At 34.6% G+C, this 10,540-nt stretch overlaps 2 protein-coding genes across 4 annotated transcripts; one reads left to right on the top strand and one right to left on the bottom strand.

The window, feature by feature from the left end:
- Positions 1-1,108: 1,108 nt before the first annotated feature.
- On the top strand, positions 1,109-7,831 carry LOC110426868 (phytyl ester synthase 2, chloroplastic-like). 3 transcript variants are annotated; one of them, XM_021442184.2, is made up of 13 exons: positions 1,109-1,732; positions 1,977-2,028; positions 2,211-2,266; positions 3,198-3,356; positions 3,586-3,690; positions 3,924-4,146; positions 4,269-4,377; positions 4,657-4,787; positions 5,070-5,439; positions 5,937-6,050; positions 6,507-6,592; positions 6,743-6,852; positions 7,161-7,831. In XM_021442184.2, exons 1-13 carry the CDS (start codon positions 1,339-1,341, stop codon positions 7,349-7,351), a joined length of 2,100 nt encoding a protein of 699 aa, XP_021297859.1. In that variant the 5' UTR covers positions 1,109-1,338; the 3' UTR covers positions 7,352-7,831. The 3 variants fall into 3 exon arrangements, with proteins under 3 accessions (XP_021297859.1, XP_021297860.1, XP_021297862.1); XM_021442185.1 differs by having other exon boundaries at positions 7,165-7,324; XM_021442187.2 differs by lacking the exons at positions 6,507-6,592; positions 6,743-6,852; positions 7,161-7,831 and adding an exon at positions 6,208-6,490.
- Positions 7,832-9,145: 1,314 nt separating this feature from the next.
- Positions 9,146-9,598, bottom strand: KNU (C2H2 and C2HC zinc fingers superfamily protein). Its single transcript, XM_021442350.1, has one exon. The coding sequence runs from the start codon at positions 9,596-9,598 to the stop codon at positions 9,146-9,148; it is 453 nt and encodes a 150-aa protein (XP_021298025.1).
- Between the last annotated feature and the right edge of the window lie 942 nt (positions 9,599-10,540).

Genomic DNA, 10,540 nt, shown 5'->3' with positions numbered 1-10,540 from the left:
TAAAATAAACAATTGATGAAAATTTGCTACTTACATCAACGAAATATTGTATGGTGTATTTCAATTTCGTTATTGATAAAATTCGATTAAATTATGAAATCAGTCTTTATACTTTATCAAAGTATTGGATTTAATCTTTATATAATAATTTATAAAAATTAAATTTTTACACTTTTTAAAATTGATAATGTCAATCCAATTCTTAACAATATTAATTTTTTTTTGTAATTTATGTTGATATGATATTTTTTTTACTAATGTGGTATTAAATACGATAATGTGACTTTTTTTTTTTATCTATGTCACAATTTTTTTTACATAGTTTTAAATTATAAAGTGCAAAAATTCAAATTTTTTATGTCTCATAGCACTATTTCCATAAATCCTAAAAAACGATTTGAATTTTTCATCTATTCCTCTTCCAATCCCATTTAAAATCATTAGTTTTCACATTAAATGATTATATGTCCGTACTTATAAAGTTTATGTCAATACTTGGTCACATCATATTAGTACTACTGTTGTATCATTTGTTAAATGTCACATCATTATCATCATCATATCATTAAATGCAATTTTATATAAGTAAAAAAATTTAATGTCAATACAAACAAACGTCATATCATTATAAATAATAAAATTTTTTTAACATATTGAATTAATATTATCAATTTTGAAATGTATAAAGATTCAATTTTTACAAGAGTATTATATATAAACTAAATCCATCACTTTGATAGAATATAGAGACTAATTATATAATTTAATCATAACATTCAATATAATAAAAGAACAATGACGAACTTTAAGTAACTTCTAAATATTTGTTTATTGGAACATACCAATTTATGTAAACAATTAATCTCAAATACAATTTAAAACACAATGCTTTTAATTATTATCCAAATTGTAATATTTTATTACCTTATTAAGTAATCCCAAACTTTAATTAACATTCATAATTAGAACCTCATTTAAGACAAATTTAATGTATTTAGATATACGTGTCAAAAATTTAGCATTAGACTTTTAGTAAATCACGCAGCTGCAAAGTACCGTAACAAAACCCTCCGACCGAGACAGACTTGCGGAAATCTCGACAAACCAACCAGCCAGTTAAAAGCTCCCCTGTCTTGTCCGATTCTTACAATTTACAAAACAAAAAGCCTCCACTACCGAGCACCAACGTTTCGAACTATTTATTTATCCTATTTTGTTAAATTTAGTCATTATTTAATCGTTTCACGAGAATCATCTTTCTTTTGTTAAATTATTATCATTTCAGCGGTTGCTTCAATCAGTTAGCTGGAAACAAAGTGAGACAAACTTCGTTCCACCATGGCGGCAACCAGGGCTTGTCAGTTTCTTGTCGGTTCATCGGTGATGTCAACATCCGGGAATTCGGGGAGGGACCGGGGTGTAAGTTTATCTCAACGGATGGCGATGTCGACAGAGCAGATATCGTCGGCGGCGGCGACGACGACGACGAGTTTCGTAGAGAAGGGAATGTCGTCGGAGAAGAAGAAGCAGAGAAGGAAGGAAGAAAATGAGTTAATATCAAATGTTTACTGGAACCTGGACGAGATGACGGAGGAGAACCGGAAGAAGTTGAAAGATTATTTCGAAGAGTGTAAAGACTTGATCAGATCGGACGGCGGGCCGCCTCGGTGGTTCTCTCCTTTGGAGTGCGCGTCCCACACTGCCGATTCTCCTCTCCTTCTCTTTTTGCCTGGTTCCTCTCTCTCTCTCTCTCTCTCTCTCTTTTCATGGAAATCATTTTCCCGGAGGTGTTTGAAAATGAAATCCGACTTTTTCACTTTTCTGGGAATTGATAAAGAAATGATGATAACTTTGTCATTAACGGAAAAGCTTAATCATGAACCTTTTTACCATCTCTTTCTCTCTAGCCTTTGGGATGATTTTTGAGTAGGAAACTAAAATTGAGTACTGAGTTTGTGAAACAATTTACATTGCAGGGATTGATGGCACCGGGCTTGGACTCATAAGGCATCATCATAAACTCGGAAAGTTAGTGAGAAAATTATTTTTCCTTTTATTTTTTCTCCTCTCTGAATGTTTATTATTATTTTTTATTTTTACAAGAATTAAGATAACGATTTTGGATTTTTATGTGTTTTATTTTATTTTAAAATTTATATTTTTTAATTTATTAAATGAATTTGTTTTTTGGGTGTTAAAATTGAATGAAGGATTTTCGATATGTGGTGTTTGCATATTCCAGTTAAGGATAGAACGTCATTTGCAGGTAAAATATATCTCCATTTTATCACCTCAGTTTTAAGTTTTTTTTTTTTTAATTTTGGGCTTACGTAGCATTTTGTTTTTTATTTTCCTTTATTTTTTGGAGTCTACAACCAAATGCCGACATAAATTTGATAATAATTTGTTATGTCAGGTTTTTTTTTTACGAAGATTAAGATAAAAATTTTGATTTTTAATATATTTTATATTAAAATTAAAGAAATTATAATATAAATATTTAATATTTTTAATATGAAAAAAGTAATGAAAAGTAAGTTTGTAATATTAAAAAAAATAAAAATATTGGGTGTGGAAAAAATAATTTTAAAACATTTCGAAAAGGAAAAATAAAAAAAAGAAATTATTAGTTTTTAACTTTTAGAATAGTATTTTAATTTTTTCATTTTGATTTGTTTATTCTTTTTAAAAGTATAATAATGATAATAATAATAATAATAAAGTGTATCCTATCCTCGTGGATAGGCAGCAATCTTAACAAAAAAAAGAAATAGTAGCATATGACATGGTCCTTTTTGACCTTTGGGTTGATCAAAAAAGTACAAAAGCAAAGTAATCATTACTCAATGACAAAATCTTTCAAAGCAAGAGCTGGAATGTAACGTATGCCCATTCTGCCATTCAAAGCAGAAAACAATAAATTTAATATTTTTGGAGGATAATTTCTTATTATTATCAACTTGATTCTCTCAAGAAACACATGAATCCATTGTTAAGCATTTTTTGATAATTAGTTTGATTTTTAAATATTTCAAATTGAATGTCTATTTTTAACCTTTTTTTTCTGATTAAATAAATGAAATTTTGATCATATTTATTATAATTTTATGAGTTATTAAAATTTTAAGTTTCATTTTTCTTCTCTTCTCTTCTCTTTGCTTTGCTTTTTTTTTTTTTGGTTTTAATTACTTCCTTAGACCTAGTGAAGCTGGTTGAAAGAACAGTAAGGTCAGAGTGCGAGCGATCACCAGACCGACCAATTTATCTTGTTGGGGAATCTCTTGGAGGATGCATTGCTTTAGATGTCGCTGCTCGTAACCCTGACATTGATCTTGTGCTAATGTTGGCTAATCCAGGTGTGAACTTATGTTGTAATAATCCTATTGACTATAAAAAGGACTGGTTGGTAGTGTAATCTTATAGAGGAATAGTAAACAAAAAATGTATGCAATGACTAATGCTGTCATGTTTAACATAGGTAAGATGTACAATTCAAACCAAGGAAATTGGCTTTTTGTAAGGAGTGATGCTAATCACTGCAATACTAAAAGTGTTTATGCTTTCTGATCATGTTTCTTTTTGCAGCTACATCATTCAATAGGTCACAGTTACAATCTCTAATACCTTTACTGGAACTCATGCCTGATCAACTCTTGCTGAACCTCCCTTACATGCTGAACTTGGTGTCAGGTTTGGAGTCTGTTCTTCAACTTTCCATTTTGTGGACCTTGCTAGTTACCTGAGGTATATAACTGTTTATGTTTAGTCTAGTAGCCTAAAAAACCGAATGTTATCAGTATGTGGTTGAAAAAAAATGTACAACAGTGACACTATAGCATCACTCTTGGTAGATCTATTCTTGTTATTTATAATCATAGATAATTAAGAACGTTGGTAGGATTTGAGCAATGGCATAAATTTAGGTGATCCTTTGAGGATGGCATTGGAAAATGTGGTGAAGAGACTTCTGCCGCTCCAAACTGTTGGAGTGTTATCATCACAGGATCTTCTTGGGATGCCTCAGGTTCTGGCTGATATGTTACCTAGAGAAACACTTCTCTGGAAGCTACAGCTGCTTAAATCTGCTTCTGCATCTGCCAATTCACACCTCCATGCTGTAAAAGTTCAAGCAATGATACTTTGCAGGTCATTCTTAATCATCAGCGCAATCCATTGTTATTATATTTCATTGATTGTTTAGCATATATTCTTTCCAAGTTTAGGGTCCTTGTGGTGATGATGGGTGATATTTCTGTTTTTCTTAATAGTGGAAAGGATCAGCTGTTGCCTAGTCAAGAGGAAGCCCAAAGACTTCGCAGCATGTTGCCAAAAAGTGCGATACGTTTGTTCGAAGAAAGTGGCCATTTTCTCTTCTTAGTAGGACTCTATCTCTCTCACATGATGTTTAAATAATCAGCATTATGCAAATGAATTTGAAGAAAATTAAGGCCAGAAAGAGGCGACGCAAAACTGATATCTAAGTAATTAATATGATTGTGCATGTTTAAGTAAGCAAGCATATTGTGCACTTTTTTTATCTGTGTGTGATGGTGCATACATTTGAATGGAAATGCTGAGTCCGTACGCAAGTTTTGCTTGAAATATCATTCAATAACTTCTTCTGGTACTCATCACAGTTCTGCTCATTTGATGCAGGAAGACGATGTTGATTTGGTAACAACCATCAAGTGTTCTAGGTTCTATCGTCGTGGAAAATACCTTGACTATGTGTCTGATTACATTCCACCAACACCTTATGAATTCATGAAAATATGTGAATCAAATAGGTAAATATTATCCTATATGATAACTTGTGTGTAAATTGCATTAACAGGAATAACTCATACGTATCTGGAGGCTCCGGAAGAATGACATTTTCGGTGTCCAAGGCATCTAAACGTTGATGGCTGGCAAGGGTTTACCTTTTGTCAGCCTTGCTGATCTATATGTCTTTACTTGACAGCAGCTATACATGACCACATTGGTCTTTCCTCATTATAGCAGATCTTGTTAGTTGTACAAGCACGTCAATTTATAATAATATCGTCTCACAATATTGTTATTCCTAGATGGGTAATTGCTGCCACTAGTCCTGTGATGCTGTCAACTTTAGAGGATGGCAAGGTGGTGAGGGGCCTTGCTGGGATCCCCTCAGAGGGACCAGTCTTGTATGTTGGCTATCACATGTTACTGGGATTTGAATTGGCTCCAATGGTGATTCAGTTTTTGATGGAGAGAAATATTCTTGTGCGAGGGATAGCCCATCCAATGATGTTTTTTAGATTGAGAGAAGGCAACATGCTTGACCTAGCTGCATTCGACACATTTAGACTGATGGGTGCAGTTCCTGTGTCAGGACCCAACTTCTACAAACTTCTGTCTTCAAAGTCTCATGTCCTACTGTATCCTGGAGGTATGCGTGAGGCTCTTCACAGGAAGGTAATTATTAAATTTCTCAAGGACCTTTACTTTCTGAAAATTTGTTCAATGTTCATCTTGATGGGAGTTCAGACTTCTAATACAAAAATTGTAAGTTTACACTAGCTTTAATTTGCTCCACTCAAGTTCCATTCTGCTGTTGTGATTAAAAGGTAGATGATACAATGGGGTCAGATACAGTTCCATTTCTCTCTCTCTCTCTCGATATAAATCCTATAAAATATCACTATATGTCTTCTCAGTCTAATTTTGATCACTTAACTTATGAAGGAAAATTATTGCTTCTTATGATGTAATTCCAACCAATTTCTTATCTTCTTGCTTCTACTCTATGTAGTTGTAATTTATAAGTTAATTCACTTAGGACAGTAAAGAAAACGTGCTGATGAGCATGACATTTTTTGTGTTTATTGCAAACCAGCAATGCTAGGTGCACTTTTTAAAAGTTTGAAGGGCTAAGATACTCCAGGATACTAAACAATACATATTTTTTTCAGGGTGAAGAATACAAGTTATTCTGGCCAGAGCGGTCTGAGTTTGTCAGGATGGCATCTAGATTTGGAGCCAAAATCGTACCCTTTGGCGTGGTTGGAGAAGATGATGTTGGTGAGGTAAGCCTGGCAGGTTTCATAGTGAACTTCTGCACAAGTTTCTAATGCTAGTGTCTACCATAGCATCTTACTTTTGGAGCATATATATGGAAACATTTGATCTTTTGGAACACTGGATTCTGATTTTATTTTACCAATTTTCTCCTTGGATACTCAGTTAATGAAACCTGCATTCCCCAGCTCATTCTAAACCTGGCAAAAATGACAAGATAGCAGCGACTTGAGATAAATCAAGGACTCTGCTCTAAACATCTCAAATCTAAAAGGTTCTAGATGTTTGTGCATTATATAGAATGAAATTTATATTTGAGTCGAACTGCATATCCTGTGAAGCATTGTGCATCATCCTCTCCTTTGTTCTCTTGTTTTTTTTGGTATGATGTTCTATGTCACTAGGTTTAAGTTGATCTCTCTCTCTCTCTCTCTCATAGAGAATTGCACATTTATTGTTGTCAGCTAGTTTTTGATTACAATGACCAAATGCGCATTCCTTCCTTGAGGTCGTTCATAAAAGAACTCACAGAAGAATCTGTGCAATTGAGGTACTACGATTTTCTTCTCCTGCTGAATTCCTTTAAATCCTCTCCCATTTATCTAAAGCATACCTTGCAATTTAACTTTTCCACAATAGCTATTCCTTCCCCTGGCATCACTAATCTCTGTTTGGTGTCCTTACAATATCGTGATGATAGGACTGATGCAAATGGTGAGGTGTCCAACCAAGATGTCCACCTCCCCGGAGTTCTTCCTAAATTACCAGGCCGGTTCTATTATTATTTCGGGAAACCTATCGAAACTGAAGGTACTGTCCATGTACAATCTATATTCTTGAATATCTATCAATTTATTGTTGATTACGTAATAAATCGATAGATATTTCCGAATGAATTATATACAATCTATAATGCTGGCCTGTGTTAACCATGCCCTGAATGAATCTTTGTTTCAAAAGAAAGCTTTTGTGCTGATAAAATGCATTCCAAAGTTCTAAAACAGTTGGTATTTCCGAACATGAGTCCAAATTGGCTTTGCTGGATGTGGTAAAATGCATACTGGGATTCCGATTTTCAGCTCTGATCTTTGATTGACGTAATTCTGTTTATTTTGAAGGAAGGAAACAAGAGCTAAGAGACAGAGAGAAATCTCAAGAATTGTATTTACATGTAAAGTCAGAGGTTGAGAGATGCATGGCCTACCTCAAGGAAAAAAGAGAAAAAGATCCCTATAGGAATTTATTGCCTCGGTTGCTATACAGGGCCACACATGGCTTCACAGCTGAAGTTCCAACTTTTGAGCTTTGAAAATTTGTCTCCTTAGAGAAGCTCAATGACCTTCCCCCAAGGAAAGGCTGCATCATTACATGTCAAAACAACATAGGCAGAGTTTTTACTGAGGTTTTGCAGTGCAAATACAGACTTTAACAAGGAATTAATTCTGTATCTTGATTAGAAAGTCCCAAGAAAGAAGGAACAAAACAAAGATTGATGCTCGACCACAAACAATGGAACGAGCATAGGGGTAGTAAGGATAAAGGAATGCAGACATTCTGTCAAACCAACTTGATAGCATTCTCAGAATCTAGCTAATATGGCATGGTGTATGTAAGGAATCATACTGTAATTTCTTTGAGGTACAAAGCCATTGTTTTAATCCATGGGTCATATTAGCAACATGTGTTCTCTTTTGGCTGGAATATTATTATGTTAATATCACATTTATTTCCCTTTTTCAGTCGTTTTTGATGAACTTATTGGAATGCAGTAAGAATATTGATTTTGCTTGGAAGTATACACCTTGTTTCTTCTATTTATCTGTCAGAAACAAAGCAAGGAGTTGATTTGAGCGAAAATCTGTGAACTAACACTTCCTCCACACCTCCACTGACTCATGCATAGAGTAATTAATCACCATCATCTCAGTCAATTAGTAGTTAATGAGCAAAACTTTGAATGTAAAGAGATATACAATTGTTCGACATATATCCACATGTAACTCATATTCCTAAGTCTGAGTAACCATAGATGGTATACATGATTGAAAAGTTTGGCAAGCAATAATAACCCAACCATTATCTGTATACTCAGGAGACATTTTTAGGAGATGAATGCATTGAGAGTTTGGTCTAATGGAGAAAAGCTAGGAAATTTCCATTCTGAGTGATTAGGGTATTCCCCCACACTCTTTTTTAATAAGTTGATGCAGACTTCATCAGACTCTTTAACTTTGAGATTCTGGATCAGTTCTTATTCAATCACTCATAAACTAGCAACTACCAATCCACCCATTAAATAATTGGCAAGCTTTTATCTAAATCAATAGTGATAGAAAAACTATCAAACTAATCCATTTCACATTCCATCACCACTGTCCATTATGGTGACCTAACAGTGATGATGATGATTGAGACAAAAAATGTCAGTCCAAAAGGAAAGGAAAAAACAAAAATGAAAAATTTCTGCTCAAGTTAGGAGGGATAGCAGTCTGATCAGTACAGAGGTCAAGTAAGTTAAGACCCCTTTTTTAAACCAATTTTCAAGATCAATAAACCAAATATATATATATATATATATATATGTAGCTAGGAGCAGCATTTTCTGCCCTAGCAATGAATTAAAATGGAAATGGCAAGGAGTTGGATCTTGGATATCCTAACTCTTGAACCCTGGAGCAGATGAACTACAAACATGAAATGGAAGTTCTCAGATTACCATTTCAGATTAAAATATATACAGGAGGAAGTGAGAGAAAAAAAAATGAAAAGCATGCATTAATTAACCATCATCATCATGCAAGTTACTATCAACAGAGGGACTAAGAACATCAACATCAGAACTTTTAACTCAAGAAAACATAACAGAATATCCATTCAGAAAATAAGAAATCCTAAACAAACTTTGAACTCAAACCCCCCCAGAGCTGAGACTTTTTAAAGTAACCATCCACCATCAAAACCCTCTTCTTTTTTCTTTAACTCTCAGGTAAGCTTACTCGGAGGATCATGAAGAACCCACCAAAGCTACATTGTTACTTTTCAAAAAGAAAAAAAAAGTTAAATAACAATGAAATGAAGAGATAAAAGGGCAAGGAAAGTAGGTTTATAAACGGAGAGTGAGGTCAACATTTGCAGAGTCATCAACATCAGTGGATGGAGAGAAAGTCTCAGGTGAAGAAGCACCAGAAAACCCTGAGGGACCAACCCACCAGAGGGATGGTGGGAATGGAAAGGGCTCGAGCCACTGGTCAAGATATGGTGCACCAGGGTGGTCCATAGGGGGCTCAGCAGGGAAGCGGGTATAAGGGTTCTGTGGGTGGAGGTTGAACTGCTGGGGCTGATCAACGGGGAACTTTCTTCGAGCTGCTGCTCGTTCACGCTTGTGAGCATTTTGGTGACCTCCAAGAGCTTGAGAAGTGTAGAACTTTCTTGGACAGTAAAGGCATTGGAAAAGCCTCGTAGGAGCAGATGGTGAAGCTCTTTGGGGCTGTTTCTTGGTGGGTTTTGGAGCTGAAGAAGGCTGGTTGAAGAAGTTGTACATCGAGGGGTCTGCCATGGAAGTTGCAGAGAGTGAAAACAATCGAAACAAAAAAGAAACAGAGAGGGAATGAGGTGGATGAAGGGGGGAGTGGGGGGGAGTCAGGTTTTATATGGGGTTTAAGGTTTTGTTTGTATTCATCTACACAGGTTACCAGAAATGTGATGATTGGTGGTGAGTTTAAGGACAAAATTACCCCTCTGGTTCTGAAATTTCTTAATCTGCTAGTAACCTAGATGCATGCAAAGCATATATTCAATACAACAAATTTGATATGCATGGATATCTAAAATCAAAGTCTGGTTCTTTGTTAAACTGCCTAATCAGACTCAGTGAAAACTTCAATCAAGATTAAGGTTTACAACCGTTTGAAAGAATAGAGATATGAAGAAAAAAAAGTAAAGATTTAGACCATCAGATGTGATGCCTGAGACATCTGCTGATGGATATAACCTTTTAACATCATCTCCCTCTCTCTCTCTCTCTCTCTCTCTTTTATTTTGGCTTTTTCAATTGTGATTGATTGGCAGATGGTAACTGATATTCATCACCATTATGGAAAAATGGCTGTTGAAGCCAAACTCTTTTTAGTTAATGATGCAAAGTAAAGTCATTTGAGCCAGGGAGAGATTGCTGCCTATATTCTAGCTAAGACCCCCATAAACTAGAATCTAGCACACAGTTTAATATGTTTTTTCTCTCACAGTATGTAAGCGTTAGGTTAAAAACCATACTTTTTGATTCAGCATTTATCATTCCAAAGATCATTGGCAGGTTCTTGATATATTTTTTAGTTTGGGTTAAAGGATTCTTGATTCAAGTCATAGTCAAGTCTAGGAAGAGTTATAATCTGTCAACTGTCAAACACCTTTCTTCAGAAATAATTCTTGGCAACCTTCTCTTTTTATAATGTATTTTTCTTTTACTACTAGTATGTAATACTATAGTACTATATATATA

Source organism: Theobroma umbraticum, unplaced genomic scaffold, assembly GCF_002168275.2.
Source record: "Theobroma umbraticum cultivar Fairchild unplaced genomic scaffold, ASM216827v3 scaffold_239.1, whole genome shotgun sequence".
Classification (NCBI taxonomy): Eukaryota; Viridiplantae; Streptophyta; class Magnoliopsida; order Malvales; family Malvaceae; genus Theobroma; species Theobroma umbraticum.
Note: the sequence above shows the minus strand (reverse complement) of the source record. Positions and strands in the feature narration are given on the sequence as shown.

Excerpts from the sequence above, each read along its gene's own strand:
- KNU (XM_021442350.1), bottom strand. The coding sequence starts at position 9,598 with ATGGCAGACCCCTCGATGTACAACTTCTTCAACCAGCCTTCTTCAGCT.
- LOC110426868 (XM_021442184.2), top strand. The coding sequence starts at position 1,339 with ATGGCGGCAACCAGGGCTTGTCAGTTTCTTGTCGGTTCATCGGTGATG. Across the intron at positions 2,029-2,210 it reads CATCATCATAAACTCGGAAA|GATTTTCGATATGTGGTGTT; the intron begins GTTAGTGAGAAA and ends AATTGAATGAAG. Across the intron at positions 4,147-4,268 it reads CAAGCAATGATACTTTGCAG|TGGAAAGGATCAGCTGTTGC; the intron begins GTCATTCTTAAT and ends TTTTCTTAATAG.